The sequence below is a fragment of the Hemitrygon akajei genome, chromosome 6, assembly GCF_048418815.1.
Source record: "Hemitrygon akajei chromosome 6, sHemAka1.3, whole genome shotgun sequence".
Lineage (NCBI taxonomy): Eukaryota > Metazoa > Chordata > Chondrichthyes > Myliobatiformes > Dasyatidae > Hemitrygon > Hemitrygon akajei.
The window spans coordinates 22,238,648-22,258,765 of NC_133129.1; the positions used below are offsets into that span (position 1 = coordinate 22,238,648).

The following is a 20,118-nucleotide window of genomic DNA, read 5'->3' on the forward strand; positions in this document are numbered from 1 at the left end:
TGTGTCTGACCCCGGGAGTGTGTGATGGGACACTGTAGAGGGAGTTTCACTCTGTGTCTGACCCTGGGAGTGTGTGATGGGACAGTGTAGCGGGAGCGCCACCTAGTGTCTGACCCCGGGAGTGTGTGATGGGACAGTGTAGAGGGAGCTTCACTCTGTGTCTGACCCCGGGAGTGTGTGATGGGACGGTGTGGAGGGAGATTCACTCTGTGTCTGAACCCGGGAGTGTGTGATGGGACAGTGTAAAGGAGGTTTCACTCTGTGTCTGACCCTGGGAGTGTGTGATGGACAGTGTAGAGGGAGCTTCACTCTGTGTCTGACCCCGGGAGTGTGTGATGGGACGGTGTGGAGGGAGATTCACTCTGTGTCTGACCCCGGGAGTGTGTGATGGGACAGTGTAGAGGGAGCTTCACTCTGTGTCTGACCCCGGGAGTGTGTGATGGGACGGTGTGGAGGGAGATTCACTCTGTGTCTGACCCCGGGAGTGTGTGATGGGACAGTGTAAAGGAGGTTTCACTCTGTGTCTGACCCCAGGAGTGTGTAATGGGACAGTGTGGAGGGAGCTTCACTCTGTGTCTGAACCCGGGAGTCGGTGTTGAGACCGCTTCTTTTCATGCTGTATATAAATTATATATACAGTAATGCTGTACTGATGATGGAATAAATGGTGTTGTTGTCAGGTTTGCAGATGATACAAAGATTGGTGGGGGCAGGTAGTGTTGAGGAAACAGGTAGGATGCAGAAGGACTTGGATTAGGAGAATGAGCAAGAGAGTGGCAAATGAAATACAATGTGGGAAATTGCATGGTCATGCACTTTGGTAGTAGAAATAAATGTGCAGACTATTTTCTAAACGGGGAGAAAATCCAGGAACCTGAGATGCAGAGGGACTTGTGGGTCCTTGTGCAGAATATCCTGAAGGTTAACTTGCAGTTTGAGTCTGGTGTGAGGAAGGCAAATGTAATGTTAGCATTCATTTCAAGAGGTCTAGAACACAAGAGCAGGGATGTGATGCTGAGGCTTTATAAGGCACTGGTGAGGCCTCACCTTGAGTATTGTAACAGTTTTGGGCTCTTCATCTTAGAAGAAATGTGCTGGCATTGGAGAGGCTCCAGAGGAGGTTCACTAAGATGATGCAAGGAATTAAAGGATTATCATACTAGGAACATTTCAATAGTTCTGGGTCTGGAATTCAGAAGGTTGAGGAGGGATCTCATCGAAACCTTTCGAATGTTGAAAGGCCTCGACAGAGTAGATGTGGAAAGGATGTTTCCCATGGTGGGAGAGTCTAGGACAAGAGGACACATCTCAGGACTCAGGATAGAGGGGGCGCTCTTTCAAAACAGAGATACGGAGAAATTTCTTTAGCCAAAGGGTGATGAATTTGTGGAATTTGTTGCCACATGCAGCTGTGGAGGCCAGGTCAATGGGTGTATTTAAGGCAGAGATAGATAGGTTCTTGATTGGACATGGCATCAAACGTTACAGGGACAAGGCTGGGAACTGGGGTTGAGGAGGAGATAGATAAAAGGGATCAGCCATGGTTGAATGGTGGAGCAGACTCGATGGGCCAGATGGGCTAATTCTGCTCCTATGTCTTATGGTCTTATAGACCATAATCAGTCATAATCACTAGATCTGCAATCACAGTCGAAGCATCGGCCGACTCTCATGGACCTGAGGTGAGGAGATTTGAAGACTCTCTGCTCCTATACAGGTTGTTGGTGAGAGCGGTCCAGGGCTATCTTTTCTTTGAAGCTTATGCGGGATGAGATCCCGAGGTTAATTCCAGGAGTGGGGTGGGGGGGGGGGGGGCGTGTCCTCCAAGGATGAGGTGGGTAAGAAGTGTTGTCCTGAAACACCAAATGGGTCTGATGGAGCTGGCCAGGCCAGCGGCCATCGAAACATCTTCCTCTTTCTGGCTCAGTTGTGTTTTATAAAATTATGAGAGTTGTAGACGGAGTACACAACCATATCATTTCCATAAATACAGAGATGCAGGAAATCCAGAGCAGCACACACGAAGTTCGGAGGAACTCAGTAGGTCGGGCAGCATCTACAGCTTCGGTTTGCAATATCTTTTTCCCAGGGTTGATATGTCCAATACCAGAGGGACATGCATTGAAGGTAAGAGGGGGTAATTTCAAAGGAGAAGTGGGGGGGGGGAGGTTTTTATACAGATAGTGGTGCAATGTGCTACCTGGGGTGGTGGCAGAGGCAGATACAGTGGGGACTTAAAGCGACATTTAGACGGATGTGAGGAAAACGGAAGGAAATGGACGTTCTGTAGGTCGGCCACTTGGTTGCTAATTTAATCGGTTCAGCACAACATTGTGGGCCGAAGGGCCTGTTCCAGTGCTGTACGTTCCCTGACTCAGTTCCAAGTGCTTGTGTTGGCTGACTTGTACTCGTTCTTGTTATTCATTACTTTGCTAATTTTATTAATTGTTGTAATTTATAGTTATGTCTATGCTCTGTACTGCTGAAGATAAATTTCACGTCAGTGATTCTGCCTACTAGTCTCGTTACCGGGGAGGGGTTTGAGAGTTGCACATTCATTGTTTAAATCCGTGTGTTGTCTCGCCCTGTAGGGGCTTTGCCCCGTCACCACAGTCCATGTTGGCCGGAGACCGTCAGTGAGGCGATGCTGTTGGTGGGGTGGGGGGGGAAGAGTGGAGAGGGGGAGGGGAGGGAGAGAGAGGGAGAGAAGGAGAGCGGGAGAGGGGAAGAGAGAGAGATTCCGACAGAGGTGAGAGGAACAGCGTGCCCCTGATCCAAGGTTTTGGCCAGGAGAGGACAGAGATGCGAGTAGGAACCAAACCGGGGACACGGGTGGTCGGGACAGACGATGTGAACTGATTTCACGCTGGTTCTAACTGGTTGTATCTCCGTCTGATATGGAGGGGCGACTGCAGAAAGTTGTATACTCAGCCATCTCCATCATGGGCCCTCGCCTCTCCAGCATCGAGCATCTTCAAAAGGCAATGGCTCAAACGGGAGGCATCCATCATTAAGGATCCCATCGCCCAGGACATACCCTCTTCTCATTGCTACCATCAGGTAGGAGGTGCAGAAGCTTGAAGACACACACTCAGCGATTCAGTAACAGCTTCGTCCCCCTGCCATCTGATTTCTGAATGGACATTGAACCCGTGAACACTACCTCAGTAATTTTTGTTCTCTTTTTGAAATATTTACAGAACTATATGTGTATTTCCTATTGTATAGTTTTATCATGATGTATCGCAGCGTCCTGCTGCTGCAAAACACCACAATTCGCGACATACGCCGGTGATATTAAACCTGATTCCGGTGGAGCGACCCCTCGAGCGGCCAGAAGGGGGGAGCAGTGGCTTAGCGGTTCCGGGCGCAGAGACCATCAACAAGTACAGACAGCACCGACAGCGTCTTCAGTGTAGGGAAACGTCCCACCGTGACTCAGTCAGCCAATTTTATAACCAAAGTACGTATGTCACCATACACTACTTTGAGATTTTTTTTTTGCAGGGATTTACAGGAAGATAAATTCAACAGATTTATTAAAAAACTATGCATACGCAAAGACTGATAGCCATTGTGTAAAAGACGAGCAGTGCAGATAAACTCTGCGATGCATATACAGACGCTTGGGGGCGAGTCTGTAGGGTTCGGAATCAGCTGTGTTGTATCAGTGAAGTTCAGCCCCTCTTCGCGCTCTAAATAAATCATTAACGGTTCTCTGGGAGGTCAACGGGGAGTGAGTGGTCTTCAAACCGCCCCACCTGCAGGAGCATAACCTGTGCCCTGGTGGTCACTAACAGGTGTGTGTCCAGCCAGCCTCGTGAATTGTGTCGGTCCCTCGTCTGGCATCGGTCAGGGCCATTCCTGGGCCGGTCAGGCCTGGGTGCCACACAAGACAATTTCCCGAACCTTGACCCCATTAGTGGAGTGGGGCGTCCCCAACAACTAATCTACTGCTACCTGGAGTTAACAAACACGGACTCGTTTAATTACCGCACATAATGCTGGAGGAACTCAGCAGATCAGGAAACATCTATGGAGATACATATATAAACAGTCGACGTTTCAGGCCGATATCTTTCTTCCTTAAGTTTGTTTAATTAATGAGTTACTACTTTGATTGACTGTTTCTTAAGGTTGTTATATACGGGGTGCGAGTGTGGTAGTAGGTCCCGCTACCTATTAAATGCTCCCAATGGCGTGAGTCTCAAACCGCCTCCAGCGGAACCGTTTCTACTGGCAAAAAGGGCAAAGCAGGGGCACTGACGCCTTAAAACCGGTCCACTTCGGGCAGATGGGGCTTGTCAGCTGCGCTTGCCCATTTATCTAGAAGGAAAACTCTGATCTCAAACCTACACTCCCTTGCGGCTATCTCCACTCACGGGGAAGATCAATCCGGAGTGGAAATCCCCGAGGCAATCACATGTTGAGTTCAACACTGAGTTCAACGTCTCACCGCCGCCGCTGGCGCGAACCGGCATCCGTCTGTCTGTCCTTCGGATGCATCCGCTGCGCAGAGAGGGGAAGCCCGCTACATTTCTCTCCAGCTTGCAAACAAGACCAGATCTGCAGCTGCTGGAAATCCAAACCGCACACACACAAAATGCTAGAGGAACTGGTAGAACCTACAGCAAAAAAAATTACAGTCGACGTTTCCGGCCGAAACCCTTCAGCAGGACTGGAGAAAAAAAACTGAAGCGTAGATTTAAAGGGGGGGGGGGGAGAGAGAAACACCAGGTGATGGGTGAAACTTGGAGGGGTGGGGGGATGAAGCCAAGAGCTAGGCAATTGATAGGTAAGAGACAAAAGGCCATGATAGAAAGGGGGGGGGGGGGGAGAGCACTAGAGGGAGGGGAGAGAGGGAAAGGGGGTGGGGAATGGTGAAGGAGGAGGGATGGGGGCATTACTGGAAGTTTGAGAAATCGATGCTCATGTCATCAGGTTGGAGGCTACCCAGACGAATACAAGATGTTGTCCCTCCAACCTGAGTGTGGCCTGATCATGACAGTGAAGGAGGCCGTGGATGGACATATCGGAATGGGAAAGGGAAGTGGAATTAAAATGGGTGGCCTCTGGGAGATCCTGCTTTTCCTGGCGGACAAAGTGTAGGTGCCCCGTGATGCGGCCTTCCAATCGATGCCAGGTCTCACCGGGAGCAGTGGGTGCAGTAGATGATCCCCACAGAATCGCTGGTGAAGCGTTGCCTCACCTGGAAGGATTGTGAGGGAGGTTGTACAGGACCTGTCAGCTTGTGAGGGTAAGTGTCAGGTGGGAGATCAGCGAGGAGGGGTGAATGGACAAGGGAGTCTGGTAGGAAGCGATCCTTGTGAGAAGCACAAAGTGGGGGGGGGGGAAACGAGGGAACCATGTGCTTGGTGGTGGGAGGTGGCATAAGTTTCAGAGAATTATGTGCTGGACGTGGAGGCTGGTCCTGCCCTGGCTTGTCATCAAAGTCGACCGGACAAATGGAGGTTCTGTTTGAATTGAGGATATTCTGCACAGGGTCTGAGCAAGTTCCATTACTTTAATTAACACAGAAAATCTGCAGGTGCTGGAAATCCAAACAACACAAACACAATGCCGGAGGAACTCAGCAGGCCAGGCAGCATCCTTGGAAAAGAGTCCAGTCGATGTTTCTGGCCGAGACTCTCCGGCAGAACTGGAACGAACGATGAGCAGATTTGAAAGGTGGGGAGAAACCTGGAGGGGGGGAGACAAAGACCTGGGAGTTGATTGGTGAAAGAGATACAGGGCTGGAGAAAAGGAAGACCATGGAAGAAAGGAAAAGGTGGGGGGGGGGGGGGGGAAGAGAGGCCATGACTTTAACAGCTGGGGATAAATCGGCCGTCACCCAACAACAGAACGTAACCGGGGACCGTAGCTGACTCACCTCCCCCCTGCACGGCCCCTCGCTCCCCCACCAGCCCACCCGCCGTGACACCGCTTCAGACCGGGAGAACGCCGACGCCCAGGGGAGGGTTATCCCTCCCGTGCAGAACTGGCGCCAGAAGTGGGCTCACCGCACACCACTCGGTTCCCAGTTTTAATAAAAATTAATCAGCAGCCGAAAATAAATAAAAATGGTAACTGTGAATTTATTAAGAACAATCGCGAAGTGGAGAGTGGGCCCTCGCTCGGGCACCGCGTCTGCGCGCTCAACCCACCCGGCTGAGGCGAGTGGCACCCATGGGATCATTTGCAGTTTTGGTCTCCGAGCACAGAAGGGGTAGGATCCATTTAAAGGATGATGCCAGTGTGTGTAAAATAAATCACGGGCAAACTCGGGCTCCTGGGAGCTTGCACTCACAAAATCGAGCGACTCGTCATCCGGGAAAGTGCAACAGTGTACCTGCTTGTTAAGGCCTCTGATCCGAAGGCTCCTTCACCCTGTGCACACACACTCGTACAAGCACGCACATTCACACACACTCACGCCCACACAACTCGTACAAGCATCAGAATATGCAACCCCAGATTCCCCTCACCTATAACCGGCGACTGATCCTCGCCACTTCCTGCGGGGTATCCAAGGAGGGACCTACCCTTCTGGTGCGGACGAGGCATTGCCACTGTTTCTGCACCACCTCCTGCTGACTTGCAGATCACCCTTTTACCACAAAACCCCAGACAACAGCCAGCATGATGTACAGGCCTGTTAAGTGCCCCAGGGGCCACTGTTCTTTCAGAATGACTCCTCGGCCCACCTGCGTACAAAGGGATGTGGCACAGATGCTTGCCTGTCCCTCACAGATCAAGGGCTGTGTCCCCTCATAGTAAAACGGCTGATTCTAAAACGTCTCTGTCAGGGTCTGGGTTAAGGTTAAGGCAGCTCCATACTCACAGGGTGATCACTGCAACTCACAGCCACAAGAGATTCTGCAGATGTTGGAAATCCAGAGCAACACACCCAAAATGCAGTAGGAACTCAGCAGGTCAGGCAGCATCAATGGCGAGGAACAAACAGTCTACTTCTCCGGCTGAGACCCATCATCAGGACTCACACGATGTATTCTGATGAAGGGTCCCAGCCCAAAACACCGGTTACTCCTCTCCAGAGCTGCTGCCAGTCTTGCTGCGGGCCCCCGTGGACACTGGGAACGTCTCCCATCTCCGTTGCTCCCTGCCGGAGAGGCTCTGGAGCAGTACAACCTTCCCAACGAGCTACAGCTTCATTGCAGTGTACAGGATTGATGGAGGGGAGTCGGAGCCCTCCCCTTTCCAGGCCTGGACTGTTGTGGCGGAGAGACAGCGTCACCGGGTCAAGCCTGCGCTGTGGGAGCCTTGCAGAGTGGGATTCCTGCCCACGGCGGGGTACAGTGTCAGGGAATGCTGGCAGTTTGCGCGATGTTATTACAGCACAGGGCTGAATTGAAGAGTTCAATTCCAGCATGGTCTGCAAGGAGTTCGGGCCTTCTCCCCAAGACCACATCCTCCCACGTTCCAGAGATTTACGGGCTAGCCGGTCATTGCAAGTTGTCCTGTGATTAAGCCAGGGTTAAATAGGTGGGTCGCTGGGCAGCACAGCTTGAAGGGGCCTGGGTCCAGAGCTGAGGGGAAGATCCATCACAAACACCACCGTCACATCCTCACCACTGATCCTCCCCCCCCCCCCCCCCCCCCAGAGAGCAGAGAACACTGCAATTACCCACATCTAAGGGATGAACACTAATTTCAAAATATACTTGTTAAAATTAAAGCCATCATTCTGCGGACGATTCCCCGTCATCCTGGGTGAAGCCTTGTCCCCATCAGCCAGCAGCCTGTCACACTCAGACCTGGGGCACAGGCCGGAGATTTGGAGAGACCTGTAGGGGAGACGACACTTCGTTACCGCCACACAAAACGACCCTCTTTTGTGTTCCTCACTCCCCTCCTCTTCTCTTCGGCTGAGGGCAGGAGAAATTTCCCCACTTCCCACCACATCACAGAGAAGTAGAGGGAGAATGAGTTATGAGTTATGACAGGTTACTATCGATGCAATGCTCCTCAGACAGGATGAAGAGGTCAATACTCCCCAATGCCATTAGGCTTTACAATTCTACCGCCAGGACTTAAGAACTTTTTAAAAGCTATTATTAATGCTTTTTGAGATAGTGATTTAGATGCATATCATATTTTTTTTTACTGAGTTAAGTATTGTATGTAATTAGTTTTGCTACAACAAGTGTATGGGACATTGGAAAAAAGTTGAATTTCCCCATGGGGATGAATAAAGTATCTATCTATCTAATTAGCAGCTGTAAATGGCTCCCAGTGGAATCTGGGGGAGATGAGGGAATATAAAAGACCACAAGATATGGAGAATTAGGCCATTTGGCCCATCTAGTCTGTTCCGCATTTGATCATGGCTGATCCAATTTCTCTCTCAGCCCCAATCTCCTGCCATCTCCCCGTATCCCTACATGCCGATTAATCAAGAATCTATCAACCTCTGCCAATGACTTGGGCCCCACAGCCGCCTGTAACAACGAATTCCACAGATTCACCACTCTATGGTTAAAGAAATTCCTCATCTCCGTTCTAAAAGAACACCCCTCTGTTGTGAGGCTGTGTCCTCTGGTCCTAGACTCTCCCACCAGAGGAAACATCCTCTCCACATCCACTCTGTCAAGGCCTTTCACCATTTAATCGGTTTCAATGAGGCCACCCCTCATTCTTCTGAATTCCAGTGAATACAGGCCCAGAGTCATCAAACACTCTTCATATGACAAGCTTTTCAATCCTGGAATCGTTTTTGTGAACCTTTGAACCCTCTCCTGCTTCAGCACATTCTTTCTAAGAGTCCAAACAAACAACTCACAATACTCCACGTGAGGCCTCACCAGTGCTTTATAAAGTCTCAATATTACATCCTTGCTTTTATAATCTAGTCCTCTTGAAATGAGTTCTAGCATTGCATCTGCCTTCCTCACCGCAGACTCAACCTGCAAGATAACCTTCATGGAATCCTGTACAAGGACTCCCAAGCCCCTTTGCACCTCAGTTTTGAATTTTCTTCTCCATTTAGAAAATAGTCAACCCTTTCATTTCTTCTACCAAAGTGCATGACCGTACACTTCCTGACGCTGTCCATCTGCCATTTCTTTGCCCATTCTCATAATCTGTCCAAGTCCTTCTGTAGCCTCTCTACTTCCCCCAAACCACCTGCCCCTATCTTCAAAACATAGGGATCTACAGCACATTACAGGTCCTTTGGCCCACAATGTTGTACCAACCATGTAACCTACTCTAGAAACTGCCTAGAATTTCCCTACCGCATAACTCTGTTTTTCTAAGCTCCATGTACCTATCTAAGAGTCTCTTAAAAGACCCTATTGTATGATCTGTGAACTTTGCAAAAAAAGGCCCATCAATTCAGTCATCCAAGTCATTGACATATAACGTAAAAAGAAGCCGTCCCAACACTAGTTACTGGCACCCAACCAGAAAAGGCTCCCTTTATTCCCATTCTTTGCCTCCTGAATTCAGCCACTGCTTTACCCATGCTAGAATCTTTCCTATAATACCATGGGCTTTTAGCTTGTTAAGCAGCCCCATGTGTGGCACCTTGTCAAAGGTCTTCTGAAAATTCAAGTACACAACATCAACTGACTCTCCTTTGTCTACTCTGCTTGTTATTTCTTCAAAGAATTCCAACCGATTTGTCAGAATAGATTTTCCCTTGAGAAAACCATACTGACTATGGCCTAGTTTATCAAGTGCCTCCATGAATCCCAAAATCACATCCTTCATAATCAACTCCAACATCTTCCCAATCACTGAAGCCAGACTAACTGGCCTATAGTTTCCTTTCTTCTGCTTCTTTCCCTTCTTAGAGTGGAGTGCAGTGATATTTGCAATTTTCCAGTCTTCCGGAACCATTCCACAATCTAGTGATCCTTGAAAGATCATTACAAATGCCTCCACGATCTCTTCAGCCACCTCTTTCAGAACCCATCTGAGCTAGGTGACTTGTCTACCTTTAGATCTTTCAGTTTCCCAAGAACCTCCTCCCTAGTAGTGGCAATTTCACACACATCTGACCCCTGACACTCTGGAACTAGTGTCTTCCACAGTGAAGACTGTTGCAAAATACATGATCAGTTCGCCCACCATTTCCTTGTCTCCCAGTACCACCACTCCAGCATCATTTTCCAGCGGTCCAATATCCCTTCTTGCCTCTCTATTACACTTTATGTATCTGAAGAAACTTTAGTTATCCTCTTTAATATTATTGGCTAGCTTACTTTCATATTGCATCTTTACCTTCTTAATGACTTTAAGTTGGCTTCTGTTGGCTTTTAAAAGCTTCGCAATCCTCTAACTTCCCACTAATTTTTGCTCTATTATACAGTGGCGCTAGGAAGTTTGTGATCCCCGTAGAATTTTCTCTATTTCTGCATAAAATAGGATCTAAAATGTGATCAGATCATCACACGTCCTAAAACTAGATAAAGAGAACCCAATCAAACAAAAAAAACCCACTAAAAACATTACACTTGCTCAATTATTCATTGAGAAAATGATCCAATATTACACGTATTTGTTGGAAAAAGTATGTGAACCTTTGCTCTCAGTGACTGGTGTGACTCCCTTGTACAGCAATAACTCCAACCAGACGTTTCCGGTAACTGATCAGTCCTGTACATCGGCTTGGTGGAAATTTGAGGCCATTCCTCCTTACAAAACTGCTTCAACTCTGGGATGTTGGTGTGCTTCCTTGCATGAACCATCTGCTTCAGGTCCTTCCACAACTTTTCTATAGGATTAAGGTCAGGACTTTGAGTCGGCCATTCCAAAACACAAATTTTTGTCTTTTTTGAACATTCTGTTGGTTTACTTGTGTTTCAGATCATTGTCTTGTTGCATTATCCATCTTCTATTAAGCTTCAGGTGATTGCCTGCTATCCTGACATTCTCCTGTAAAATGTCTTTATACAATTTTGAATTCATTGTTCCCCAACGATTGTAAGCTGTCCAGACCCTGAGGCAGCAAAGCAGCCCCAAACCATGATACTCCTTCCACCACGCTCACAGTTGGGATGAGGTTTTGGTGTTGCTGTGCAGTGCCCTTTTCCCTCCAAACATATCAATGTTGTCTTCTGCCAAAAAGTTCAACTTCAGTCTCATCTGCCCACAGAATATTGTCCCAGGAACATTGTAGAACATCCAGGTGGTCTTTTGCAAACTTGACATGTGCGGCAAAAATTTTTTTTTTGAGAGCAGTGGTTTTCTCTGTGGTGTCCTTCATGAAAACCATTCTTGTTCAGTGTTTTTCTTGTAGTGGACACATGATCAGAGACTTTAGCAAGTTCTAGAGATTTCTGCAGGTCTTTTGCTGTTACTTTTGGGTTCCTTTTCACCTTCTTCAGCATTGCACGTTGTGCTCTTTGCAGGATGCCCACTCCTAGGGAGAGTTTCCTCTATTAGAAGGCAATTTCTCTTACTGTGGACTGATGAACACTCAGGTCTTTAGAAATGCTTTTGTAGCCTTTGCCAGCTTCATGCATCTCTACAAATCTTCTTCTAAGATCCTTTGAAAGTTGTTTTGATCCGATGCATGGTGCACATAAACAGATCTTTCTTGAAGAGCAGGCTATGTCAGTATCCTGACATTGTGTGTCTTTTTTTTTTTTAAAACAGGACAGGGCACCTCTACAATCCACACCTCCAATCTCAACTCTTTGATCAGAACACCTGACTCCAAATAGCTTTCGTAGAAGCATTCCCAGAGGTTCACATACTTTTTCCAACAAATTAAATACATGTGATATTGGATCATTTTTCTCAATAAATAAATGAACAAGTATAATGTTCTTGTGTTATTTATTTAATGGGGCTCTCTTTATCTAGTTATAGGACATGTGAAGATCTGATCACACTTTAGGTTGTATTTATGCAGAAATAGAGAAAATCCTACAGGGCTCACAAACCTTCTAGCACCACTGTATGCCCTCTCTTCGACTTTTATGTTGGCTTTGACTTCTCTTGTTAACTGTGGTTGGCTCAACTTGCTGTTAGAATACTTCTTCCCCTTTGGGATGTATATACCCTGTGCCTTCCAAATTGTTCCCAGAAATTCCAGCCACTGTTGCTCTGTCATCCCTGCCGGTGTTCTTGCCCAATCCACGCTGACCAAATCCTCTCTCTTGCCTCCAATTCCCTTTACTCCACAGTAATAGCGATGCATCCCACTTCAGATTCTTCTCAGATCTCTGGATGAATATGATCATATTACGATCACTTCCTCCTAAGGGTTCTTTAGCCTTAAACTCTACAATCAATTCTGGTTCACTGCTCAACATCCAATCCAGAATAGCTGATCCCCCTAGTGGGCTTCACACGAGTGCTCTAAAAACCCACCTTATAGGCATTCTAGAAACGCTGCCTGTTGGGAGCCAGCACCAATCTGATTTTCTCCAAAGCTACCTGCATACTGAACTTCCCCATGACTACTGTAATGTTGCCCTTTTGGTATGCATTTTCTATCTTCAATCATTTGTAGACCATATCGTTACTACTTCTTGTGTTCTGTATGCAACTCCCTTCAGGGTATTTTTACCTTTGCTCTACCCACAACAATTCAACACCTTCCAACCCAATGCATCTACCTCTTTCTAATGATCTGATTTCTTTTTTTTTTTTTAAATCACCCCACCCCCTCTATGTACCCACCTGTCCTCTCAATACGTGTATCCTTGTACGTTAGGCTCCCAGCTATAATCTTCTTTCAGCCACGATTTAGTGATGCAAACGATGTTATACATACCCATCTGATCTACCCTTTTCCGTTTTCTGCGCGCATTCATACATTACACCTTCAGTCCTGTATTCAGCCTTTTACACTGCAACTCATCCTGTTGACTGCAATTTTGCCTCATCAGCCTTTTCTTGCTAAGAGTCTCACTAAGCACTGCCTTTGTTTATAAACCAGCTACCTCCAGTTCCCATCCTCCTGCCAAATTAGATTAAACTCTCCTGAACAGCTCTAGCAAACCTGTCCGCAAGGACAGACCCCCTCGGGTTCAGGTGTTAACCCGTTCCTTTTGCACAGATCGTGCCTTCCCCAGAAGAGATCCCGATGAACCATAAATCTGAACCCTGCCCCCTGCACCAGTTCCTCAACCATGCATTCATCTGCCTGGTGGCACGGGCACCAATCCACCATTACTACACTGGAGGTCCTCTTTCTCAGCTTTCTAACCAACTCCCTAAACTCTCTCATCAGGACCTCCTCACCTTGTCTACTTTCTTCACAGGTGCCAATACGTACCAAGACTTCTGGCTGCTCCCTCTCCCACTTGAGAATGCCATGGACCCAACCCGATATATCCCTGACCCTGGCAACACACTGAATCTCGTCTCTATTCCTCTGACCTATCACTACTGTAGTCCTCTTCCTCCCTCTGCTCTTCTGAATCACAGCACCAGGCTCTGTGCCAGAGACCCGGTCACTGTGGCTCCTCCGCCCCCCCCCGGGGGTAGGTCCACCCCTCAACAGCAACTACAGTTCTATACTTACTATTGAGGGGAACGGCCCGGTACTCTGCACTGGCCGTGCGTTTCCCTTCCCTCTCCTGACAGTCACCCAGTTACCAGTCTCCTGCAACCTGGGGGTGACTACCTCCCTGTAGCTCCTATCTATCACTCCCTCATTCTCCGGTATGTCGAAGGTCGAGCTGCAGCTCAGTGTATCGTATCCGGTGCAGATGTGGGAGATAAACATCCATTCCCTGCGCTCCCACCTTCCAAAGATGTACGGGTAAGGGTTAGTGAGCCGTGGGTCTGTTATGCAGCTGCTGGAAGCCTGGTGACCCTCGTGGGCTGCCCATAGCACAACCTCAGTGCTGGTCGCTGATACCAATGACACCTTTCACCGTTTCAATGTACGTGACCAATAAAGCTAATCTTCACCCCTGCTCCCCCCATTCATTCAGAGATGTGGTGTAGAACAGGCCCTTCCAGCCCAGCAATTTCATCACGAGAGAGCAATGATTCACTTACCCAGCCCACACCCTCCCTCTGCCCTTTCCTCGCCCACTCCCGGGGCTTGGAGAAGACGTGTCCGTGCAGTAATGTTTCCAGTGTGGGGGTGTTAGTGTGGGGGGGGGTGGGGGAGGAATTCTGTTTCCTCTTCCAGGGAAAGAGCCCGAGGCCACCCCATAGAGAGCTGCCTCTGTCATCAATACTCACACTGAAATCACACCCAGTGCACTTCCGGATTTCGTCCACTGTCACACCATCAAACACTTCAATCAGCGTCAATCCCGTGTCCTTGCAAACATCGAAGACAGCCTGAAACATTTCAAACATATCCACACATTCACAGAGCTGCTGGGTGCAGTGACGCCCCAGGATACCAACCACCCTACACTGCCCAGGATACCAACCACCCTACACTGCCCAGTGACTCCCCAGGATACCAACCACCCTACACTGCCCAGTGACTCCCCAGGATACCAACCACCCTACACTGCCCAGCGACTCCCCAGGATACCAACCACCCTACACTGCCCAGCAACTCCCCAGGGTACCAACCACCCTACACTCCCCAGGATACCAACCACCCTACACTCCCCAGGATACCAACCACCCTACACTCCCCAGGATACCAACCACCCTACACTGCCCAGCGACTCCCCAGGATACCAACCACCCTACACTGCCCAGCGACTCCCCAAGTTACCAACCACCCTACACTGCCCAGGATACCAACCACCCTACACTGCCCAGTGACTCCCCAGGATACCAACCACCCTACACTGCCCAGAATACCAACCACCCTACACTGCCCAGCGACTCCCCAAGTTACCAACCACCCTACACTGCCCAGGATACCAACCACCCTACACTGCCCAGCGACTCCCCAAGTTACCAACCACCCTACACTCCCCAGGATACCAACCACCCTACTTGCCCAGCGACTCCCCAAGTTACCAACCACCCTACACTGCCCAGGATACCAACCACCCTACACTGCCCAGCGACTCCCCAAGTTACCAACCACCCTACACTGCCCAGAATACCAACCACCCTACACTGCCCAGCGACTCCCCAAGTTACCAACCACCCTACACTGCCCAGGATACCAACCACCCTACACTGCCCAGCGACTCCCCAAGTTACCAACCACCCTACACTGCCCAGAATACCAACCACCCTACACTGCCCAGCGACTCCCCAAGTTACCAACCACCCTACACTGCCCAGGATACCAACCACCCTACACTGCCCAGCGACTCCCCAAGTTACCAACCACCCTACACTCCCCAGGATACCAACCACCCTACACTGCCCAGGATACCAACCACCCTACACTGCCCAGCGACTCCCCAAGTTACCAACCACCCTACACTGCCCAGGATACCAACCACCCTACACTGCCCAGCGACTCCCCAGGATACCAACCACCCTACACTGCCCAGCGACTCCCCAGGATACCAACCACCCTACACTGCCCAGGATACCAACCACCCTACACTGCCCAGCGACTCCCCAGGGTACCAACCACCCTACACTGCCCAGCGACTCCCCAAGTTACCAACCACCCTACACTGCCCAGGATACCAACCACCCTACTTGCCCAGTGACTCCCCAGGATACCAACTACCCTACACTGCCCAGTGACTCCCCAGGATACCAACCACCCTACACTGCCCAGTGACTCCCCAGGATACCAACCACCCTACACTGCCCAGTGACTCCCCAGGGTACCAACCACCCTACACTGCCCAGCGACTCCCCAGGGTACCAACCACCCTACACTGCCCAGGATACCAACCACCCTACTTGCCCAGCGACTCCCCAGGGTACCAACCATCCTACACTGCCCAGTGACTCCCCAGGGTACCAACCACCCTACACTGCCCAGGATACCAACCACCCTACACTGCCCAGTGACTCCCCAGGATACCAACCACCCTACACTGCCCAGTGACTCCCCAGGATACCAACCACCCTACACTGCCCAGTGACTCCCCAGGGTACCAACCACCCTACACTGCCCAGGATACCAACCACCCTACACTGCTCAGTGACTCCCCAGGGTACCAACCACCCTACACTGCCCAGCGGCTCCCCAGGATACCAACCACCCTACACTGCCCAGCGACTCCCCAGGGTACCAACCACCCTACACTGCCCAGCGACTCCCCAGGGTACCAACCACCCTACACTGCCCAGCGACTCCCCAGGATACCAACCACCCTACACTGCCCAGCGACTCCCCAGGATACCAACCACCCTACACTGCCCAGTGACTCCCCAGGATACCAACCACCCTACACTGCCCAGCGACTCCCCTGGTTACCAACCACCCTACACTGCCCAGTGACTCCCCAGGATACCAACCACCCTACACTGCTCACTGCCTCAATGAGGCAACTGGGAGGTTGCAAGGCCAATGGCTGAAGCCTGGAGGCTCAGGGACCTGTGTTGGAGTGGGGGGGAGGGTGGAGGGCAGTCCATGCACGGGGTGGGGAGATGCCAATTAATATTTGAGAAATTAAAATCTCCCACCACGACAACCCAGATAGGGAGACAGATTCTGGAAAGTTGTAATAATAACAATGCTCAGTTCTGGTCACCTCACTACAGGAAGGATGTGGAAGCCATAGACAGGGTGCAGAGGAGACGTACAAGGATGTTGCCTGGATTGGGGAGCATGCGTTTTTAGAATAGGTTGACTGAACTCGGCCTTTTCTCCTTGGAGCGACAGAGGATGAGAGATGACCTGATAGAGGTGTATAAGATGATGGGAGGCATTGATCGTGTGGATAGTCAAAGGCTTTTCGCCAGGGCTGAAATAGCTAGTGCAAGAGGGCATAGTTTTAAGGTGTTTGAAAGTAGGTACAGAGGAGATGTCAGGGGTAAGCTTTTTTACAGAGAGTGGCGAGTGTGTGGAATGGGCTGCCAGCAATGGTGGTGGAGGCGGATACAATAAGGTCTTTTAAGAGACTCCTGGATGGATACATGGAGCTTAGAAAAATAGAGGGCTATGAGTAACCCCAGTAATTTCTAAGGTAAGGAAATGTTCGGCACAGCTTTGTGGGCTGAAGGGCCTGTATTGTGCTGTAGGTTTTCTATGTTTCACCTGGAAGGATTGTTTGGGGCCCAGAATGGTAGTGAGGGAGGAGGTGTAGGGGCAGGTGTAGCATTTGTTCCGCTTGCAAGGATAAGTGCCAGGAGGGAGATCAGTGGGGAGGGACAAATGGACAAGGGAGTTGTATAGGGAGCGATCCCTGCAGAAAGCACAAAATGAAGGGGTGAGGGAAAGATGTGTTTGGTGGTGGGATCTAGTTGGAGGTGGTAGATGTTTTGGAGAATTATGTGCTCGATGCCGAGGCTGATGGGGGTGGTAAGTGAGGACAAGATCAACCCTATCACTGGTAGCGTGGTGGGAGGATGGGGTAAGAGCAGACGTGCATGAAATGGAAGAGATGCGGTTGAGGGCAGCATTGATGGAGGAAAGGAAGCCTCTTTCTTTGAAGGAGGAGGACATCTCCTTAGGTCCAGAATGAAAAGCCTCACCCTGAGAGCAGATGCAGTGGAGATAGTGGAATTGAGAGTGGGGATGCCACTTTTTTTTTTTAATACAAGTAACAGGGTGGGAAGAGGCATAGTCTACAGAGCTGTGAGAGTCTGTGGGTTTATAACAGACATCAGTGGATAAGCTGTCTCCAGGGACAGAGACAGTGAGATCGAGAAAGGGGAGGGTGGTGTCAGAAATGGACCAGGTAAATTTGAGGGTAGGGTTGAAGTTGGAGGCAAAGTGGATGGAGTTGATGAGTTCAGCACGGGTGCAGGAAGCAGCACCAATGCAGTCGGTGACGTAGAGTAGGAAAACTGCAGGACGGTCGCCAGTGTAGGCTTGGAACAGACTGCTCCTTCCACCATGTTTCACAGCTGGGATGAGGTTTTGGTGTTGGTGTGCAGTGCCTTTTCCCTTCCAAACATAGTGGTGTACATTTCTACCCAAGTTCAACCTCTGTCTCATCTGTCCACAGAACATCCAGGTGGTCTTCTGCAAATTTGAGATGTGCACCAATTTTTTTTGGAGAGCAGTGGTTTCCTCCGTGGCGTGATTCCATGAAGAGCTTGCTGACAAACAGGCAGGCATAGCTGGGACCCACGCAAGTGCCCATGGCTACCCCCTTTGTTTGAAAGAAGTGGGAGGAGCCAAAGGAGAAGTTATTGAGAGCGAGAATGAGTTCCACTAGGCACAGGAGAGTGGTGGTGGAGGGGACCTTGTTGGGTCAGGTGTCCAGAAAGAAACGGAGAGTTCTGAGGCCTTCCTGATGGGGGATGGAGGTGTATAGGGGATGGAGGTGTATAGGGGATGGAGGTGTATAGGGGATGGAGGTGTATAGGGGATGGAGGTGTATAGGGGATGGAGGTGTATAGGGGATGGAGGTGTATAGGGACTGGTCATCCATAGTGAAAATAAAATGGAGGCCAGGGAACCTGAAATCATTGAAAAGGCCCAGAGCGTGTGAAGTGTAAAGCTCATCTTTACATTGCGTCCAGCACACAATTCTCTATCTTCTGCTATCTCCAATGGGATTCCACTGCTAAACACAGCTTTCCCTCCCCCTGCTTCCCGCGGTGATCACTCCCTACGCAACTCCTTTGTCCATTAGTCCCTCCCCACTGATCTCCCTCCTGGCACTTATCCTTGCAAGCGGAACAAATGCTACACCTTCCCCTACACCACCTCCCTCACTACCATTCAGGGCCCCAGTCCTTCCAGGAGAGGCAACACCTCACCTGTGAGTCTGTTGGGGTCATATATTTTTGGTGCTTCTGTATATCCGTGAGCCCCGATGTAGGTTGGGAGACCACTTCGGTGAGCATCTACGCTCCGTCCGCCAGAACAAGTGGGATCTCCCAGTGGCCACACATTTTAATTCCACTTCCTATTCCGTTATGTACATCCATGGCCTCCTCCACTGTCGGTATACGGCCACACTCAGGTTGGAGGAACAACATCTTGTATTCCGTTTGGGTAGCCTCCAACCTGATGCCATGAACATCTATTTCTCAAACTTCCAGTAATGCCCCCCACATCCCCCATCATTTCTCACCCCCTCTCCCACCTTACCTCATTATCTGCCTTCTGCCTCCCTCTGGTGCTCCTCTCCCCTTCTCTTTCTTCCATAGCCTTCTGTCCCTTTCACCAATCAACTTCCTAGCTCTTTACTTCATTTCTCCCCCTCCAGGTTCCACCCATCACCTAGTGTTTCTCTCTCTCCCCCCCACCCCCAGCTTTTAAATCCGCTCCTCACCCTTTTTTCTCCAGTCCTGCCAAATGCTCTCGGCCCGTAACGTCGACTGTACTTTTTTTTCCCCCCATAGATGCTGCCTGGCCTGCGAGTTCCTCCAGCATTTTGTGTGTGTTCCTCAGATTTCCAGCATCTGCAGATTTTCTCTTGTTTGTGAGAAGACTGAACAGTTCCCTATTCTGACAAGATAGACTCTCGACTTCACAACCTACCTGGAGAGCTCCTTAGTTTAGCATTAGTGTAACACTTTGCAGCGCCAGTGATGTGTTCAATTCCCGCTGCTGTCTGTGCGTTCTCTCTGTGACCACGTGGGTTTCTTTGAGTGCTCCAGTTTCCTGCCACAGTCCAAAGGCCTATGGGTTCGAGTTAGCAAGTCATGGGCACTGGATGGTGTTGTGACGTGAGCGAGCTGCCTGCCCCCAGCACATCCCGGAACGTGTTGGTCATTGACAGAAATACACATTTCACTCTGCTTTGATGGACGTGTGACAAATAAAGCTATCCTTCCATCGTCATTGTGACCTTTAGCATTACTGAGATGGGCCGAATGGCCGACTTCTGCTCCTATATCTTATGGTCTACCTGCTCTGTAGGTCCTCACTTTATTCTGCATTCTGTTACCGTTTTCCCTATTACCACCTCAGTGTACGGATGTGAGGAAATTATCTCCATGGACCACATGCAGAGCAAACTTTATCACTCTACCTCGGTACATAAGACAATGGAGCAGAATTGATCACCTGCTCCACCATTCAATCATGGCTGATCCAATTTTTTCCTCCTCAGCCCATTCCCAGCCTTCTCACCGTAACCTTTAATGCCGTGTCCAATCAAGAACCTATCAATCTCTGCCTTAAAT

General features: G+C 49.7%; 1 protein-coding gene across 4 annotated transcripts in view; it reads right to left on the reverse strand.

The window, feature by feature from the left end:
- Positions 1-5,504: 5,504 nt before the first annotated feature.
- Positions 5,505-20,118, reverse strand: part of LOC140728905 (succinyl-CoA:3-ketoacid coenzyme A transferase 1, mitochondrial-like) — a 69,816-nt gene continuing 55,202 nt past the window's right edge. For 2 of the 4 annotated variants that reach the window (XR_012099205.1, XR_012099203.1), the window contains exons 16-18: positions 14,173-14,274; positions 7,683-7,805; positions 5,505-5,700 (exon numbers count right to left, since the gene is read on the reverse strand). Coding sequence is in view for 1 of the 4 variants with exons in the window: in XM_073047990.1 (XP_072904091.1) it covers positions 7,770-7,805; positions 14,173-14,274 (138 nt within the window). In the remaining 3 variants the exon portion in view is untranslated. Of the gene's footprint in view, positions 5,754-6,071; positions 7,806-14,172; positions 14,275-20,118 lie in introns of those variants that run through there. The other 2 variants (XR_012099204.1, XM_073047990.1) reach the window with 2 other exon arrangements.